The 20,795-nt window shown below is 44.0% G+C and overlaps 1 protein-coding gene across 3 annotated transcripts in view; it reads right to left on the bottom strand.

Annotated features, from left to right (window-relative positions):
• Positions 1-7,475: 7,475 nt before the first annotated feature.
• Positions 7,476-20,795, bottom strand: part of ASB5 (ankyrin repeat and SOCS box containing 5) — a 50,967-nt gene continuing 37,647 nt past the window's right edge. For 2 of the 3 annotated variants that reach the window (XM_066573509.1, XM_066573510.1), the window contains exons 2-7: positions 14,306-14,385; positions 11,201-11,308; positions 10,677-10,827; positions 9,906-10,040; positions 9,634-9,825; positions 7,476-8,089 (exon numbers count right to left, since the gene is read on the bottom strand). In XM_066573509.1, the coding sequence (XP_066429606.1) occupies positions 7,944-8,089; positions 9,634-9,825; positions 9,906-10,040; positions 10,677-10,827; positions 11,201-11,308; positions 14,306-14,385 (812 nt within the window). In that variant the 3' untranslated portion in view covers positions 7,476-7,943. Of the gene's footprint in view, positions 8,090-9,633; positions 9,826-9,905; positions 10,041-10,676; positions 10,828-11,200; positions 11,309-14,305; positions 14,386-19,420; positions 19,533-20,795 lie in introns of those variants that run through there. The other variant, XM_066573512.1, reaches the window with a different exon arrangement.

Genomic DNA, 20,795 nt, shown 5'->3' with positions numbered 1-20,795 from the left:
ATCACCGCCACAACGGGCGCAGAAGTGTTGTGCGATATAGATATATGCCCACGGGCGGCCATGACGTAGCACTGTTCAGTGGGAGGGAAGCAGCGCCCCCTGCCGGCGCACGGGAACGTGCTCCAGATTTAACCCATTCACTACAGGATGGTATTTTGCCGCTGTGCGTCTTTTTCCCGCTCCGGTCTGATGCCGTTTACCGTGCGGGGACTTTTTTAGTTGCACATGAAGGATCCTGATCTCATTCTGCGGATCAGCTTGTGACCAATCAGAGGCCATCCGGCTTGTGAGGCTACATGCGGACACGCGTGACTCTCGCAGGAGGGTCGTGTATTGTGAGATGCCCCAAACTTGCGCCAATATGAACTCCGGGATAAAATCCAGCCGTGGGCCGCCATGATTGTTATGGGCGGCCTGAACTGCAGATCGGATCCCGCCGTGGACATTGGACATAAGGCCGCTGTCACACCAGCTGCGCTGTACGATGATTAGCACGCCGTCCTGAGCGCTGCGCCAATCGCGGTACAGCACCCCCTTTGATTCCAATGGGGCCTTACAGACCTGCGTTCGAATGCGGCGTTTTTAACGCACAATTTTTTTTAAGCATGATCTGTTCTACTTTTCTGCTTTTTCGCCATTTTTAGCGCACCTCATCCCCCATACCATGCGTTATACCGTGCCTTCAAACACGCTGCTCAAAATCGCAGTAACGTGCCGCAGTTCTGAGCGGCGTTTAACTGAACGCACGTGTGAGGGCGGCCTTAGTGATACCATTTCACTGCCGTATAAAAGACTGGAAGACCTAGAAGGAGTTCTACATGGAACGCAATGCAGAAAAATCTATTTCATCATTTTGGTGGGAGGCTGTTTGTACAGCATTCACAACGCAATAAAAATGGCGCGATCTTAACGCTATGAGTGCAGCAATACCACATACAGGCCTCATGTCCATGGGCGGACCGGATTCTGCATGCAGGAGCCCGCGGCGGAATCCAACTCTGCCCGCTGGCGAGGACGGTGCGTTTCCTGTGCGCAGGCGTTTTTCCGCACAGAATAGAACATGCTGCAATTCTCCCATGAACAGAAAATCGCGGTTGATTTCCGCTCGTGGACAAGGAAGAATCGTTTACCACAGCATGTCTATGGACGGACATTGCTGCAGAATTCGCGGCGGGTGTCTGACCACGAATTCTGCAGTGATAATCCATCTGTGGGCATTAGCCCTTTGACGGGAACCCCTAAAAAGTTGCCAATTGGTGTAAACATGAGATTGTCAAAGTTTCAGCTCAATCAGATAACGTTAGGACCGGCCTCATCACCCTAAAGGGTTAAAAAACAGCTACGGTATTTTTCTGAAAACAAAAGTCAGGGTTTTTCCTGACCAGTTTATCCTAGAAACATGGCATTTTTTGTTTTTGTTTTGTAGAGAATGTTCCTGGCTTCAGTTTCCACTCCCAGGAACTTGTTTGACAAGTGGACATATATTTTGTTTTTTTGTGGACCAGACCCGGAAAATCGACTTTTTTAAAAAAAAAAGTAAAAATTTGCTATAAATGTGATAAAATTACTGTTAAACAACGCTTTCGCTGTTCGTTGAATTCTTTGCATTTAAACACGTCAAAGTAATGTTATTTCATCAAATATAAGTTTTTTCGATTTACAACATTGTACTGTAGTGGCCCGGAAGGTCGTCCAGGATAGCCACACAACCATCTGTCCTGTAACACCTAGCTGTGGGCTCCTAGGAGACATAGAAGGTGCTGTATGTCCAACAAAACCCTATTTACTCCTTTCTTCTCAAAGCGAAAGCTAACTGCTTGGCAACAGCTGGCTGCTTATTGGCTGCCTGTCATGCTACCACTGATTGGTAGAGGGGGATAGTGTGATAGTCCAGAGCGGGTAAGTATCAGGGTGAGGCAGGATGTTAGGGGAAGGTGTGGACAGAAAGTGCAGAAGGAGAAAGGAGAACAGTCAGAGAGTCGGGAGGAGGCAGTCGGAGGAGGAGGACGTGCAGGAGGAGTTCTGCAGTGTGAGCAGAGATAACGTGTTCTGAAGTGGGAAGTTAGGATTTACAAGCTTTCTAATCAACAGCAGTGTGGAGGAGAAAGTTTGGCACCTGTCTACTAAGCAGTGAGTTACACAAAGCCAGGGAAAGTGAAAGAGGCCAATCTTAAACTCAACTCCATTATCTGCCTTATAGTCTCCCAGTGAAACCCCAGCAGATAACTAGGACTGTGGGAGTTCTACTGAGTAACCTCTAGAGTCAAATAGAGAGAAAGCGTTGAAGATTTACTTGTGTTATACAGAATTCAACTGTAGATCAACAGGTGATTTGCTTCAAAGTCATATCTCTGCCACTGTTGCAAGACTGCCATTGTTTTCTTTGTTGTACTGTGTACCTCCAGTTTACTAATCAAAGCTACCAAGACTCCTGTCAGTTATTTTGTCATTAACTCTTGAAGTCCCGGATGAGGTACTGGCGTCACGTGACAAACTACTGTTAGTATTCATAGACTGTAAACCCTTTTTGCCACTGTGCGATGACCGAGTCAGTCACCTTTGCCACCATTCTTAGGAGAGATCACAGAGCCACCTGTGACATCCATCTTGCTTCCCCACATTGGCACACCCCGCTCAGACTCTGCACTACTACACTGTAGGGAACTTATAACCATTAGATGTTGGGTTCAGGTTTTCTACATCTGCATGAGCCAGAGGAGCAACACTATTTCCACCAAGCTTCCTCATGTATGATTCATGGATGAACACAGATTTGGTATTTTTTATTGTATTGTCTTATTATTGTACAGTAGAGGGGAACTTGCTATATCGTTGCTCTTCACAGACTAGACTATTCTAAAACCAATTTTTTATTTTGATATCTAGTAAAAACATATCGCACAATGAGGGAACACCTAACAAGAGACACCAACATAAAACAAAAACGTGTATATATAGCAAGCTGAGCCTCTCAGCCGCCACACTAGAGATAGGATGGCTGAAACCACACCAGCGATATATCTGTATAGCGAGCCTCAATCTGATGTCCAGGATAGTGGAGGCTGATTTCAGAGACAATAAAGCAGTTTCCAATATACTGACATGTGGGTTCTACTGTGCATGCAAACTACAAAATAAATGGGGGAGGTGGGGGGAATACCCATACCCCATGAGAGTGCTGATGTCTCTCTATGTTATATGACTGGTCACTCTAGTCTCATGGAGTGCAGTCCGTATGATATGTGACTAGTTACACTAGTTTTGTGGAGTGCAGTCCACGATAAACAGGACTGTTAGTCGATATTTCCTATCACCTAGATAGTATGCTATTTCCAGTGCTACATTATAATCACACTATGTCCACTGCCCCTCTATATCCACCAATGGTGATGTCATAAAACAGCATTTGGGGACATAAAACAGCATTTGAGATCAGCAGCCACCTGAGATCCCTATCGATCAGCTGATCGTCCAGCACTATGCCAATGTCATTGGTGGTCAGGGCAGGAAGTAATGGAGCAAAACTGTGCTATTATACTTCCATGCAATTTCGGACCGATTTCGCTGTGTCCCCGCCTCCAGAAAGCGCTGTCTCTAACTGGCTTAGTGCTGTGACCAATCAGAGGCAGTGCTCAGCTGACATTCAATGAATGGCTGAGCTCTGCCTCTGATTGGTCACAGCACTCAGCCAATAAGAAGCAGCGCTTTCTGGAGGCGAGGGTTTTTCAATCCCCGGTGACCAGAATACAGAAGAAGACTGCTGAGATGGGGAGCCAGACAGCGCTTCTAGGTGAACTAACTTTTTTTTTTTCTACAGCTAGGGATGATTATTGGGGTAGGGCTTGTATTTCAAGCACAGGCCCCATTGAATGCAATGGGATAGCATTGCGGTCCTCTTCCACAGCTGTGGCAGGGGATTCTTTCATCCTCGCTGCAGTCCCATCATTACTAAACACTGTGCATATCCCGCTCTTTCCGTGGGCATGAGCCCTTAAAAGGCAATTTCATTTCTCAACGTCACAAGAGAATTTGCGAGTACAAATTTATTACTACCTTTGACACTCTCCAGAACGTAATGAATATCAGATGGGGCTATCTACACCAGTGGTGAATATGAAAAATCTGGAGCAGAGACAACACGCTGGCCTGGTGACCCCCTAACACAAATTTACAGACCATAAAACTTTCATATCCTTTATCAGCCGACTATTTACGTGTTTACTCCTCTACTCATCTGGTACTATTTTAAGTGTAAATTAATCACTCCACGTCTGTGCTTTTTCATCCCGTTATGACATTGATTTAAGTGCAAATTAGTCACACAAGGTCTGTGCCTGTTCATATGTATGTATAAATGCATGTTTCTTTAGATCTACTCCATAAGCCTGAAGAGCAACCCTGCATAGGGTCGAAAGCTCCCTATAACATCATGTATTTTTGTTAGCCATTAAAAGGTATCATATCTACAAGACCACATGCTTTCTCTTGCTGGGAACAATCACACTTTGCTGTACTGGCTAACACCGTGCCAAACCATTTTTTGTTTTGTAAAAATATGGGAACATATTAGACTGGCATTCCATAAACTGGTACCTGGCGGCAGCGTGACAAATGTATTTAGCCTCCGTATGCCAGACTGAAACCTATGCTAGCTCTGAGCTGGTGTAGTCTTCTGCTATAATGTATGCCAGTTTCTGGTGTACAATATGGTAAACTTAATTTGGCAACGCTCCCTCATGCCATACAACTTTTTACAAAAGTTCCGTTGCTCAGTGTAAACTTAGAAAAGTTACAATTTTGGTGCATGCACCAATATTGCGACTTCTGTATGCCAGAAAAGTAGCGTATGAAGATTGATAGATATGGCCGGGATAATCACACCCCCATAATGGGACAAAAATAAATCACTGATTTCAATAGGATTTCAGTGGCTTTGTTTTCACTAGCTCTTAACGGCTGAGAAAAGATAGGACCGGCCCAATCTTCCCCACATATAGCGAATACATCGTGGGGGACAGATCGGGCAGGGCCTATCTTCTCACGGCTTTTCTCAAACTCCTGCGCTCCGGCGTGGAGTTTGAAAAGCCGGCGAAGGGTAAGACATTGCCCTCATTCAGGCAAAACTATTACGTATTCAGACTGTCATTTCCTTCACTTTGCTCCCCCCAAGAGTGCTTCGTACACTGTAAGTCCTCTGCGTCACAGACAATAAGAACCTGCTGCATATTCCTCACCTGTACAGTAGCAGGCGCTCGGGTCGGGTCCCGCGGTGAGAATTCTCGCTGCCGGATCCAACTCGCTCGTCTGCAGGCGGCCTAAGGGGGAGGTCCATGCACAAAATAAACCTGTTCTCTGCCGCCTGGGGGAGAATATAGATGCATTGAAACTTTGGGTTTCTCATAGAATAATAATTAGAGATGAGTGAGCGTACTCGCTTAGGGCAAATACTCAAGCGAGTAGTGTCTTTTACGAGTACCTGCCCACTCGTCTCAAAAGATTCGGGTGCCGGCGGGGGGTGGGGAGCTGGCCGGAGAGTGGGGAGAAACTGGGAGGAGATCTCTCTTTTTCCCCCTGCTCACTCCCGCAACTCACTGATCACCCCCTCCGGCACCCGAATCTTTTGAGACGAGCCGGCAGGTACTTGCAAAAGGCAATACTCACTCGAGTATTTGCCCTTAGCAAGTACGCTCGCTCATCTCTAATAATAATCACATTTTTGAGAAGGAGAATTTCTGTAGAATACATATGCTGATAGGTAACGTTGAATGGCCAACTTTAGGCTCCACAGGAGCGGTAAGGTTTGGGAGACATAGAGTGCTCTTACACAGGTGACTGTCAGGCACTTAAGCGCCCGATAGCCGTCCCAGCGATCATTGTTCTTGCACACAGAAGCAATGGTCGCTCACTGAATGGAGGCGGAGGGCGCTTGAGATCTCTTCCAGCTGTTCCCGTCCATTCAGAATAAACAGCCAGTGGTTCATAGATGTTTAAACGGGTTGCTTGGTTTTGAGCTAACAGCCAGAGTAACAAGTGTGTGATTCCTGCTCCCTTGTGCTGCTGGCTCTCATGTTTACACACTAAAACATCGCTCTTATAAGTGATTTTATTGGACGACTATAGGCCCATGTAAAGGTACCCTTATCAGTGACTCTGTATGCTACACTGGAGTTTGAATTAGACCTTTTTTGCAGTCTGTAGAAGAGGATAATTATTGGGTTTGTCAAGTGAGGTTAGGAATTTGACTTTAATAGAGAAATATTGTTAATTCTAAAGATTTTTTTCTGCATAGATAGAATCCAATGCCAATTAGAGATGTTGTAAGGGTCACTTCTGTTGGCTGGCCTACTTTGCAATGACCATTGCTTTTAATAGATATATAGCCACTCCTCCCAGCAAATACACAGTTAGCAAGAAATGATTGGTTAGGGAGTAGATCTCTTCGGTGAAGCACATTCCAGGGTGATACAAAGATATTAAGTGCAGGATCAGAGGACAGCCAAGCAGCCGTTCTACACAAGTACTGCAGCACGAAGCCCTTGCCGGTATGAGTGCATATGTCATAGCGTAATTTGCGTTACAGCTTTGGAAGGTCAGGGGTTGGAAAGGGGAATGAGAGAGCGTTTCACAGTGTATTCCCATTTTGATTGGAATATACCTCTGAAACAGGCAAGTGGGCTATGCTGTTTCTAGAACTTCCATAGATGTGAATGGGGGTTATGGAAACAGCATATAGCACACTTGGCTGTCTCCGTAACTCCCGACCACCTGCAGCTAGGCTGGTTGTAGCCAGGCTAAGTTTTTTGAGATTGGTAGATGTGGGTCCTCTGAGACTTCCACCTATCAGACTGTTATGGCATATCCTATTGGGCTGCGTCCTTAGAGGAAACCTGTATTCACATCTGAGCCCCAGAAATGACATAATGTGGATCAAAGGTAAGGGAGTGCACAGACAGCACCCTGGACTCCCGTTGCTTCATCTTTGAGCCCCATAATGTAGTTTATGGGGCTTAAAGGTGCTTAAAGGTGATGATAGGTTACCTTTAAGCAGCTTTCAGGATAGATCTTTCTGGCAAACATTGTGTTCTATGTAATGCTTTCTTCCTTAAGAGCTGCGTACAGGAAAGCCTGAGCGTGGCTTTACAAGGGACAACCAGCATCTGAATAGTCACTTGCTAGAGCAAATGTAAGTGACAGTTGTTCTGTGTAAACATGGCCACCAACCGGGTGACGAGCGAGAATTCATTCACTAGTCGCTTTGTTGCAAGTCACCAAAAAATTGTTGCTGGGTGATTAATTATTGTCCGGTGTCAACAGGTAATTGTTGTCTTGCAACAACTCGCCAACAACTCTGCCTGTTTACCGTGCGTCTCCCACCCAATGCTGATTGGCTCCCACCTTTTTTTTCAACTCGACTCCCAGTAACAGGATTTAACAGATGGTAACTACAACGGGGGAGACATTTATGGACACTGAACTGCTTAATATTTCTTTTTAATTAGTTTAACACCAAAGAGGCGAGAAGCGGCACATCAGTCCTACTTGTAAATGCAGCATTTTTGAGGCAGCTGGGTATCAGACTCTTACACCATTATTAGAGATTGTTAGAAAAACTCTAACGCAAAATGAAGGAAAATAATTTTGTGTAGTCATATCATGGTTTTTGCAGCAGTTTCACAAAAAGTGCTGCAAAGTAACCCATTTTGACCTCCCTATATGAAAAAAGCTAGTAGGCCCCCCAAAGTATAAGAGAAGTTTGTCTTGTTGGGATGTAATTTTTCGGTGTTCATGACAGTATTAGAACATGTATAAAGTGAGTTCATTCTGGGTAAAGCAGAACCCCTTAGAATTCCGAGTGCATTATCTTAGGGAGAGGTGGATAATCAGTCTACAGCTAGTGACGGGTACTGTACCATACACTCCATGTAAACAATTAAAAAAATGGATTAAAAGTTCCTTATAGTTTCTTGATACTGTAAGAAGTTTTTCAGGATAGTCGGCAACTGGAGGCATGGAATAAGATGTAATCTAGACTGTCCAATGCATTTCCGGATGTGGAGTCTGCAGAGCTGACAAAGTGAGCACGGATTTGCTAAAATGGAATAAAAACAGAGAATTTAGAAATGTACTTAAAGACTATGTAAATATTTGTAACCATTTCCTTAATGTTCCAATGTATAGAAAATGCTGCAGTAATCTTGATTAATAATAATCTGCTACTTTGTGTACAGTTCCTATGCACACCTATGTGTCTCCATGGTTACAGACTAAAAACAAATCACATGTACTCAGCTATACTATGGAAATATGCATGATGCCTGCCATCTATATACTAGCTGCTACTAGAGATGAGCGAGCACGCTCGTTTAAGGCTGATGCTCGATCGAGCATCAGTCTTTTCGAATAACTGATTACTAGACCGAGCACCATGCGGGGGGAGACAGGGGTGAGTGGGGGGGAGAGAGAGGTCTCTCTCACTCTCACCCCCCCCCCCCCTTTCCCGCTCACCTCCACCGCCCCCCCCCCGGAATGGTGCTCAGTCTAGTAATCAGTTACTTGATAAGACCGATACTTAATCGAGCATCAGCCTTAAACAAGCGTGCTCGCTCATCTCTAGCTGCTACATTGAATAGGTCAGAAGTGCAAAAACTCTATACCTTTTACTTCCTTTCTCGTGCTTTTACTTGTGGTGGGAAAATCTGTCACAGACAAATTCACGTTTTACATGCAGATTTTGGGCTTATGCCCGCAGAAGGAGCTGGATACGCCCATGGATTTATGCCTAGGAGTACCACGGTGGTAAACTAAAAGTCCCCGCTGGTGATCACGGAAAAACGCACGTTTTTCCAGGGTCTCCATTACTACTATTTTAATGGAGACCTCCACTGCGGAAAAACGCAGTGAAATAGAACATCTGCGGAAGAGTCACGCATGTGAGCACTGACAGGCAGAAAACATATTTTTTATGCACAAAGTGCGATTTTGTTTTTCACGCATGAATAAACGCATGTAAAAAACGCCCATTAAGACAGACCCGGGGCCATCACACCCGCACGGCTCCCTGCGATCTCATCACGGGAGGGCCGTACGGGACCCCCAAACATGGTTCCAGGGTTTAAATGCTGCTGTCAGAATTGACAGTAGCGTTTAAAGGGTTACTAGCCACGATCGGTTGCGCAGCATGTCGGAGCTGTTGCCCGTGGGTGTCAGCTGTAAGAAACAGCTGACACTCGCGATGTATAGAGGGAGATAGCTACACGATCTCCCTCCATACACGTCCTGCACCTGCAGGACGTAAAAATACTATAGGGCTGTTACTGAGGGGTTATTGAGTTCAATATGTGTTCTTTCCCTGCGCAAAATAAAGCATGCTGGGTATTTATCTATGCGACTCAACTGCACACACCAAACACACATGTGGATGAAGCCATTGAGGTCAATGGGTTCTATATTCTGCGTGTTGTGCATGCATATTTTGGCGCACAAACACATTCGTGGGACTCCGGCCTTACAAGGTAAATGTGCTTTTCATGGTGATGGAACACTTCCCTGACCGATATACAACTGATAGCATATCTTCAGGATCTGCCATCAATATTTCACAAGTGGACCATGCCTTTAACGTGGCATGCTTACCTTCATATTGCAGTAGGTGTCTTTCCACTGAACTTTTTGCAGCAGCGACATCCACAGGGCGTTTGTAATCTGTGTTTTTGGCATTGATATCAGCACCAAAGTCAAGCAGTAAACTTACAATATCCACACTAGACTGCTGAGCTGCAGCATGTAACGGGGTGTCTAAACTTCTGCCATGCTGTACATTAGCCCCTAGGAGAGAACTACAACTTTACTACACAGTGCTAAGGTTGTACAGTATATAACCATCAATACACCCCGCCATTACTGACCTGCATATAAAAGCTTCCTTACACAAGCCAAGTGCTGGCCTTTACACGCTACATAAAGCGGAGTGCCTAAGTGAGGAATGTCTTGGTCCACATCTATACCCCAGGAAATTAATATATCTAGACAGTCATTGTGACCTGCAAATATACAGTAAGAAAAGGAAATAATGAACATATAATTCTGATTAGCTAATTATTATGAACAAAGCGCACAAGATTTATCAAAGCTAGTGCACGGAAAAAAAGGTAGCAATTCCGCTGGTTTCACGTGCGTCGGAGGTTCCATCACCGATCCGGCTGAAAAATCCCAAAGAAAAATATAGTCAATGAGGTCTGCTTGGTTCCCCAAACGGAGAAGGAAAGCGGAATCCCCAGCGCAGGTGTGAATGTTGCACATTTCAAATGTTAGCTCCCAATTTTCAAGTGGCCTTTGGCAGAGGCATAACTAAAAGGGCTTGGGCCCCAATGCCAAATTTGTACCAAGGCCCCCACCAGCCATACAACAAGATGATCACCTTTCTTCAGGGAAAAGCAAGTTAATTAAAAGATGCTGCTCTCTGCATATTTTTGCACTTTACGAGTTTTTATGCAATCTGCAGTAAAACTACAACATGAAGATGTGCAGGACCTTTAGTGACATCACATAACAAAGCTCCTGCAGAGGAGGAGGACTGGAAATATTGTGTAAATGTAGTTTGTTTAGTGCGAAAAATCATGAACTGTAGCAAAAACGACATCAGAATAAGAGAAAATCCTTATTATATCACGTTTTACCTTTACTTGATGCCTCGTGTGCGGGTGAAGGAAGACATGTCTCAAACTGTGCCACTGCACCATACTCCAAAAGGACTTCCACACAACTAGGGCTGCCTCTTGAACATGCATTAAATAAAGGAGTCACTCCGTCAATAGTTGTAGCATTCACCTAAAACATATCACAAGATTTCTTGGATAGACGTGAAGTTATTTGAGGTGTTTTCTAAGTTAAAGTAATTCTCCCAATATTAAATGTTATTCCCTATCCAAAGAATAAGGGGTATCAGAGTGATCGTGGGGGTCTAACTGCTGGAACCCCAGCTGCTCATAAGAAAGGGGATGCCTTGTAACCTATACTGAATGGAGCCGTGATCAAGCATGTAATCTGACGTCTCCATTCATTTCATTTGGACTGCTGGAGATGTATCAAAACGGCCAGAAGTAAACTGTCCCCAGGAGCCACATCGCTATTTGGACTAGTTACATCATCATATCTGCTTTCCACTGTGGCTCGAGGTTTGTTATAGTAGAATAAGTCTTACATTTGCTCCAGCTTCCAGAAGTGTTCTTGCACATCCAACATGATCTCCCAAGCAAGCTTCATGTAGAGGGGTCACATGATCAATTGTTAGGGTGTTCACATTGTAACCCTAATTGTAAGAAATTGCATGTTTCAGTTAAAGTGCATACAGAGAATATGGAAAAAAACACAGATTTGAAATTCAATAAAACATGAAAGAAAAATAAACTGTTATGAATGTCAAAATCAGGGATCTAATATCAATCCAAAACGGGGTGACGAAGAGTGACCAGTTACATTAAAGAATAATCATAAATTCCCCACAGAATTACCATCTACCTGTTTTGCACCCAATGCTACTTTTACACAAGCTGACAGTTGCTGAGTAATCATTTAAACGTGTGATTGCAGATGACTGTCAGCCCGTGTAACATGGGACCCGACAGGGGAAGTAAGCAAGAATAGCTCACTTGTTAGAGTCTCTCGGTTTTCAGCTCACTAAAAAACAGAGCGATGGTGTTAGAGCACCGGAGAGAAAATCAATGGGACAATTATCCGGCACTTAACCCTTTCCAATCCAATTTGTATCCTGGTTTTCCTAGGGGGCTTATTCTTTTTCTGCTGTTATGCAACAACGCTATCTGCTGGCTAAAGCCAGTACTGCATGAGATGACATGTTGGATAGGCTCCGACAGCAGAGAGGCTGGCACTATACAGTAAGAGAACCCCGACGGACGTCTTCCAACATCGATGCTGTACAGCCCTAAATCATAATGTCTTCAGACGTCAGACAGTGGATTGGAAAGGGTTAAGAGCCCTGTAAAAGTACCTTTGAAAACTCTTCCACAGGTGCTCCATCAGGTTTTTATCCATCCAACTCTGTGCTTGTTTTCACATTCAGTAAGTTGAGCTGCACCCCAAGTACTTCTTCTGCTCTCAACTTTTAAGTACTCTCTCACCCACTGTTTATAGTCATGGTGTATCTCTGAGCTTGCAGCAGCTTCCACCATCCACATCTGGTTCACAAATTGGGTTTGCCCCATAATGCAGAGTAATGGAAGTGCCACTATAAGAGGGGACCCATCAATAAATATCTGATGCATACGTTTTGTGTTTTAGGCCTCTTTCACACAGGCGACAAAGTCACGTTACGACAATGCTACAAATCGCATGTATGTGAAGCCAATGCTTTCCTATAGGTTCTTTTACATTTGCAATGTTTTGTAGCATGCAACATTGCTAGTCAAAAACCTTGCGGGTCCCACTATATGCACGCAACTTGCAAAGTTTTGTAGCCTATGTTTCCCTATGGAGTCTTCCTCTATGTTGCATCCCATCGCACGAAAATGCTATTTTCGTGTGGTGCAATGCAACCTTGACAGTAGTAAATCCTACTGTCAAAGCCCTAAACTAAGCCCTAGCTGCAGGAAAAAATAAAAACAAAAGAATACATCACCTTAGAAGTGCTGTCCGGCTTCGCTGCATCTTCTTCCTGGTCGTCGGTACTGGTCTTCAGCATCTCTTCTGGCTGGGGATTGAAAAATCCCTGCCTCCTTAAGGCACTGCCTGTAAATTGGCTGAGCATTGTGACGCTTAGCCAATCAGAGCCAGAGCTCAATGAATGGCTGTGATTGGTTCATCGAGCGCTGGCTCTGATTGGCTAAGCGCCACAGCGCTCAGCCAATCAGAGGCAGCGCTTCTTGGAGATGGGGATTTTTCAATCTCTGGCCAGAAGAGATGCTGAAGACTAGTGCCGGGGAACAGGGAGTAGATGCAGATGAGCCGGACAGCGCTTCTAAATAGATGTATTCTTTTTTTTTTTAATTTCCGGTAGCTAAGGCTTATTTTTGGAGTAGAGCTTATATTTCCAGCCTGCCCCCGAAAATCCTTGCAAATAGTGCTACAAAGTTGCACTACTTTGTAGCACCACAAAATCGCGGTATTGCCGTAAAAAAACACAGCGATATCGCATGGACAACCGATACGATATCACTGCAATTTTCTCGCGGTGATATCATGTCGCCCGTGTGAAGGAGGCCTACAGGCTAATTCCACATACAAACCACTTTTCTGTCATATAATAAAATTAAAATTTCCTTGTGCCTTTCCCCTCAGATCCCTCTTTTTGTCTCATTTAGTAGGAGTTCTGTGGATACTAGAACAGATATACTGCCTGCTGCAAGTTACATGCATTGCATGTTACAATTTGCAAGAGACTTAACCCCCCAGTAGTTTAGGACCAGCTATATTTCTTCTGCAGGAAAAAGGATGAAAAGAGCTCATTTTACTGTAAACAGCTGTAGCTCTGGTTATATCAGGACTTGAACATACTTTTGATGTCATTTTAAAGCTAAGATTCTTAGCACCAAAAGCATGTCCAGAATCCTTACAGATTCAGAGTTAGTGAGCAGATGAGAGAGGGAGAGGAGACCAGTAGCATGCTATCACCTTGAATCAATCAGAAAGCATATTTGCTCTCTGATTGCCACATATGGTTTTTTTTTATCCAGAAAAGGAGTGAAATGATGAGGACTTGCTCATCTAATCGCTCCACTACACCACTTAACCCCTCAGAATTTACAGTCATTGCTGACCGTGGCATCAAACATTTTTACATTAAAAAGAAACCACAAGGCTCTAAATATTGAAAAAACGCCATAAAAATAAATTACAATAAAACTGGTGAAATAACTTTCTACATTGCCCCTAGCAAAAAAAAAAGTTATTCAATACATTAAATAAACCCAAAAGTAGTTCCCATAAAAACAAACTAGAACTTATCATGCAAAATATAAGGGGTCATGAAGCTGCATTGATGAAAAGCTAAAAAAGATATGGAACACAAAAGGGAATACTATTTACTGGTTCTTGAGACTAAATTAATTATGTCACTAAGGGGCTAAAAATGCACTTAAGGTGACTGAGTTCTGCTTCAAATACATGGGACAAGTCTACAATAAAAAAAGTAACATTTTTTAGAGGGTTTTTTCAACTTTATCGTGTCTGTTGGGCAGAGGCAACCTACAGGTTAGGGAAATAAAAGTCATAAAGTAATACAATATAAGAGCATACTGTACAAGAAAAAAGTACTGTACACATGTCTGACAGGATAGGGGCGCTTACTTACTTGAGAAAGCAAGGTTTTCAATGCCAGTAGCCTCCCCTGGCTTGCTGCTTCATGTAGCGGTGATCGATCTGCCCATGAGCCTACAAATAACATTAGAATTTAGGAACTAGAACACTATTTAATGAAACACAGAATGTATTATGGTATGTCTCTAACCAATTATAGTCTATTTGATCCATAGAAATGGCAAAGGAAAGGCAAAAAAGAAAGGCATCATGTCATAAGTGAGCCTACACAAAATACTCATTAAAAGTCTTCACAATGATGGCACTCACGAGCCACACACTTTGGTTTCTGAGACTGTTCATACATTGTATAATGACTTTTTTTTAACTTGGATAACTAAATATACCATCAATATCCATTTCACAGTGTGACTTTAAAGATAACATCAAATTGCTCAAGGAGCATCTGGAAACGTTTTACTCAATGAACCAAACTGGACAACTCTAGGAATCGAGTCATTCACCCGTTTGGTCACTTAGGGACCATCTCAATTGTCAAATCAGAAATTTAACTGCAGCATCCAAAAAGAGGAGGATTAAACTGTCACTCAATTATCCAATACTATTGGGCTAAGCTCCCACTCCCCCCCCCCCCCCTGCAGCCAGCAATGGGAGGGGAGGGTGGGCGGAGTTTAGCCCCACCGCCTCTCATTCCAAACAGCCACAGGGGCAGAGGAGGAGAGAATGGGGAGGAAGTATAGCAGTCATGCTGCTAAACTCCCTCCCACCTCCTCCCTTCTCTGGCCGCTGTCATTGGCTCCCATAGAAGTTTATGGCAGCGGTCATAGTCCGGCCAAGAAGATAGTTCCAGGACTATCTTTCCTGACTGGCAAGAAAAATGCGCCCGACGCTATATTTGCCATCTGGGTGCTTTTATGCCAGCGGAATACGCCTGTGTATTCTGATGCATTGGAATCCAATGCATCAGATGGTAGCGTATATCAGCCGGGCGTGAAAACGGCGGCCAACATACGCTCGTGTGAATAAGCCCTAACACATAGGGAGAGATGTATCAAAACTAGTCTACGCAAACAAAGCATTTATGTGAACTTACCTTTTATGCAAATTCACGAATATATCTATGTAATGCATATTGTTAGAATTACAAGAGATTGTGATAAAAACGTTTTCAATAAAAATCTAATGTTTATATATAAAAACAAGAAATGAGTGTTGCAGCATACACTTCTTGCAGCAGCGCACCTTCAGAGCCTGTAGGGTGCTGTCAAACTATCTTGGACTCAGAAACTACAGTCCTCTCTTCACTCACCCTAATACCATACTGTAGGCAGGACGCAAACTGCGTGACCACTCATCTCAGTCACATGTTGTCACCCTGCCATTCAGCCAATAATAAGCAATCAAACTGTTTCAACAAGAAAACAGTTTAAACATTTTGCCACTAGGTGACGCAATCTCTCCAAGGATAGCTTTTTGCGAGTTCCAGATATACTAACTATATAGAAGGGCTACCCCTCAAAAAAAGATTGCCTGGTGTAAAGGCATTGTCGTTTGTATTTGAACAACCTGCGAATAAATCTGCCTGGAGAAACCATGTATCTCTCGCACCCCTCGAATGACTTCTTGCTGAACCAATAATGAGCGATTTCTTCTCGATGTAGAAGCAAAACTTTCAACCAACTATTGCTCATTTATACATTTATGCTGAGCAACTAACTCCGACTACCACTCCAACTGCATTGGTGGAAAAAGCTACTATATATATATATATATATATATATATATATATATATATATATATGTCTTTGTCACAGGTCCACATGAGCGATATGGCACATTCACACCATTGTGTTCTCACATTGGTTATAGCTAGTACCATCAGGTTCCCCACTAATTATGGTATCTAGGACCATTATTCCCCAGGTCTTTGTTAGATAGGAAATGGTTAATTATCACAACCCGAGAACCACTTCATTTACAACACAACATTTGTCTGTCATATAAGAATGCAACAGGCAAAATACATGCATTAAAAACATAGGAGCTTTTTCTCTGGGACCCCACCTGTAAAGAAAGACACAAACAATACATGGCATGGCATGAAAATACCGGTCTCTATCCCATAAGGGGCTCCTTCACTCCTTACATACCCATTAACGGGTTGTATCCAAATGATAAGTAATAAATTGCTGATGGTTGAGAGTCCCACCGCTAGGACCCGACCGATTTTGAGAATGGGGGTCCTGTGTCCCCCGTCCTGCTCACCGCAGGCTTACTGCACTTTCACAGTTAGGAAAAGAATGAATGGAGCACTGGTCGTGCATTCATGCTGCCACTCCATTCTATGTGACGTCACTGCATGTTGTAGAAGCAACCCCTCAGTGACTAGAAGAGGGGTACACAGGATTCCCGTTTTCAGGATTGGTGGGGATCTCAGCATTGAAAACCCCACGGATCAGCAAGTTAACCCTCTACCTTGTGGATAGGACATAATTTGTAATTCCAGTTAATCCCCGTTAATGTTACAAGAGTGTGCATTAAATTTTCAAAATACCATTGTACAGCCTGTGCTGATCGGTCATATATGACATGCGAAAACACAATACTAAACTGTTGTTGAATGACACAATAAAGTGGATGGTACATGTTTACTTGTTATATTGTTTTATTCTTTGCATTCGCCATAATGGAGCTTGTGCTAGACCCCGCTGCAGTGATTGGATGAATACTGTTTCATATTACTAATTCTCCAGCATGCAACTATGGAAATCTGACAAACCTGGGTCAATATCGAGGATAGCGCCTGCTGCATTCCAAATATTGTTATATTCATCTTGAAGGTCAGTTACTGATATCTAAAGAATTTGGTCACAAAAAGAAAGCTTACAGATAACACTTCATCTACATGTATGCTTATAGTCTACGCGATACTTCCATGAGAGGGTCCTAGTTAATAGGCAATATGCTAACCTGGTGCACAACAGTGTGCCCTTCATCTCACATAATGTAAATTCGCAGTTTGTATTCAGCCCACCTTGCTTATTTCCCTCATTTCAAAATCAATGGGTTACTGTTAGAGATGAGCGAGCATACTCGCTAAGGACAATTACTAGAGCGAGCATTGTCCTTAGCGAGTATCTCCCCGCTTAGCAGAGAAGGTTCGGGTGCTGGCGTGGGTGGCAGGTGAGTTGCGGCAGTGAGCAGGAGGGAGCGGGGGGGGGGGGGTTGAGAGAGATCTCCCCTCCATTCCTTCCAGCTCTCCCCCGCTGCTCCCTGCCCGCTGCCGGCAGCCAAATCTTTTCTTCCGAGCGGGCAGGTACTCTCTAAGGGCAATGCTCGATCGAGTAATTGCCCTTAGCGAGTATGCTCGCTCATCACTAGTTACTGTGCTTTGGAAGAAGCATAATAGAGTCCTCTGAAGTTGGTGTACGGTTATATAGGAGTATCGCTGGCATCGCTCACAGCGCTGCTGGCATGGAGGTGGAGCGCACCGGGGAGTGTTCTTCACCCGCCCGCCTCCATTCACACTAAGCAGATAGTTGTTCATAAGTGAACAACCGCTGTTTACACTGAACTGCACCTCTTATAGTTTTCTGCATGCAGAAACTGAATGACTGAACTATTCTTGTTCAGTCGCTGTTTGCATCTACATGTGACGACCTGAGTCCAAATCCCTACGGTAGCCCAAGAATTTGAATGATTCTGAACGATAATTAGCCTATTCATAAATGTACACCATTAAGGCTGCCTGCACATGACTTGCTTTTAAATTGCAGAATCCGCGATCGTCTCCCGTGCAGTTCAAGCGAATGGAGCATCCACATGTCTGCTCACACGAGTGGACAGCGACTGCGATTTTCCTCTCGTGAAAACAAAAAATCGCAATATGTTCTATTTTTGAGTGGATTCTGCGTGGACGGCTTCCATTAAAGTCAATGGAAGCCATCCAAGTTGTGGCCCTTTTGCAAGGTCAGATTCCGCGTCCTCACCTAGCGACGACGTGGGAAAAAGAAGCATTTGAGAAAAAATCTGTACTGCGCCGTCTGGGCCATTTGCAGTACAGAAAATAAAGAAAGAAAACATGTATGCAGGGTTGCCAGCCAGGGTCAGAGCCGGATTCCACTGGTGGCACCTGCCAGCAGAGTCCGGCTCTGGCGTATGCAGGCAGTCTTTGGCTGGGTTCACACGGGGTGGAAATCCTGTGGAAATCTTGCAGAATGTCCACAGTGGGACTGCACAGAAATTCAGCAAGATTTCTGCAGCTTAAAGGCCACGGGTTTTGGTGCGGTTTTTGGTGCGCGTATTCCGCTGCAGCCATCTTATCCCAATAGAGAGGAGAGATGGCTGCAGTGGAAATGGCAATAAAATTGACATTTCGCAGCTTTCAGCGCGGCTTGGCCACAGTGGCCTGGCTGCAGCGTGTAGACGAGATTTTTGCAAATCTCGTCCACTTTGCTGCTTTATCCCGGGATACAAATAGCAGGCGGAATTTCCGTGCAGAGAGCCCACACAGAGATTGCATGGGAATTCCGCCCCATGTCAACCCAGCCCCAGGCCTCAAAGTACTGGATAGAAACACACAAAACAAACAATAGAACTTGTTGAAGGCTTCTAGATAACATCAATATTTTTCTACACTGCCAAGACTAAAAATACACTAAAGAACATGGTAATTGGGAAGTATCGCAAAGATGTTAGATTGTTTATTTGCTGACTATTTAGCCAATGAAAATATAAACTAAATATAGTTGAGGTTAAATTGCTTCGCAGGAAGCCACATCAATAGCAGCGTATCATAAATGTGATCGGTAACATTAACCTCTAAACACTCGTCTGACATGTTGCCATCACTCATCTCTACTTACATACAGCATCATCCAAAACAGTCGGGAAAAAATTAATACATATATAGTGGTAAAATCTGATTCTTAAAGCAATAGAACCCTCTAGGAACCAGGGGGACTTGGAGTCTCTAGTCGTTGAGATGAAAGCAGTAATGGCTGCTGCTTGTCGCTCTCAGTGATCCGCTGGGCTGTGACCTATATTTAGATTAGCAGCATGATCCAAGTCATCTGAGGTAGACGAGCGCAATAGTAAATCCTGCACATATCAGTAAACAAACTGCATCAAATGCGGAAAAAAATATTACCTAGATCGCCATCTCCCCAAGGGACCTCAAACCATTCTCCGTGCACCAAAAAAGCACTCATGACTTGCTATATTAAGCTCCATCTAGATGCGTGCCTAATACTTGTGTGCTAAGTTCTGCAAGTTGTAATTTAACTCCTCTGTAGTTACCTCTGAAAACATGCCTCTCTGTGTATACACAGGGAAATGGCTTTAACTGAAGCTGCCCTTTCATTTTATATTAGAAGTAATTCCCTTATACGAGGGGCTGCTGATAAGTCTTTGGCTTTACCCAGAAAGAAACGATATAGGAAAATGAAACTTTACATTTATTCCACATACTCTCCACTGATGTCACCACACTTCTTACATCAGTATTCCAAGTTCTGTAAGCCTTGCAAAAAGAAGGATTTCAGTTGGGCCTCAAACCAGTCATCCGTAGCAGCCATGGCATCAGAAATGGTGTTAAATTTGGTACCCTTGAGGTGTTTCTTCAGGTTTGGAAACAGATGATAGTTGGAGGGAGCCAGATCTTGTGAATAAGGTGGGTGGTCAACCAGCTGGAGGCCTAGCTCCACCAGTTTTGCCGTGGTCGTTTGTGCAGTGTGAGCGGAGGCGTTGTCTTGCAGGAACAAGATTCCTTTGGACAGCTTGCCGCACCTCTTGGCCTTCAGAGCTGCCTTCAATTGGTCAAAAAGTTCAATGTAATACCTTGCATTGATGGTGGAACCATTTTGAAGGTAGTCCACTAGCAGAACGCCCTCCTTATCCCAGAACACAAACGCCAACACCTTAGTGGCTGATTTTTGCACCCTGAACCTCTTTGGGCGAGGAGAATCACTGTGGCTCAACTCTTTTGACTGCTCATTGGTTTCAGGGTCATACAAATAAATCCAGGTCTCATCCATAGTGACCAGTCGATCCAGGAAGTTCTTATCAGTCCGGAAACGCTAACAAATGGACCGGGAAGTTTTCACTCGCATGCTTTTCTGCTCTGTTGTCAAACATTTGGGGACCCATTTTGCAGATTGCTTCTTCATGTTCCCATGTTCATGGATAATGACACAAACACGTTCACCAGAAATCCCCATGTCTGCTATTCTTTTAGCTGAAATTGGCCGATTCCTCAGTATGAGGTTGTGCACAGCATCGACGATCTCCAGAATAACAACCTCTCAGTTGTCCAGGTCGTTCCTCATCATTGGTGCTGAAGTGGCCCCTTTTAAATTTGCCAACCCAGTTCTTAACTGTAGAATATGAAGGGCATTGATCCCCCAATGTCTGCGACATATCACCATGAATATCCTTCGCGGACTTTCCTTGCAATAAACAAGAATTTTATCACTCCTCTGCTCTCATTTGCTGTGAATATCGCCTTAGACTCCACCATTTTGTTT

This window comes from Eleutherodactylus coqui, chromosome 7 (genome assembly GCF_035609145.1).
Source record: "Eleutherodactylus coqui strain aEleCoq1 chromosome 7, aEleCoq1.hap1, whole genome shotgun sequence".
NCBI classification, from domain to species: Eukaryota; Metazoa; Chordata; class Amphibia; order Anura; family Eleutherodactylidae; genus Eleutherodactylus; species Eleutherodactylus coqui.
This window is presented reverse-complemented; position numbering and strand designations above follow the sequence as displayed.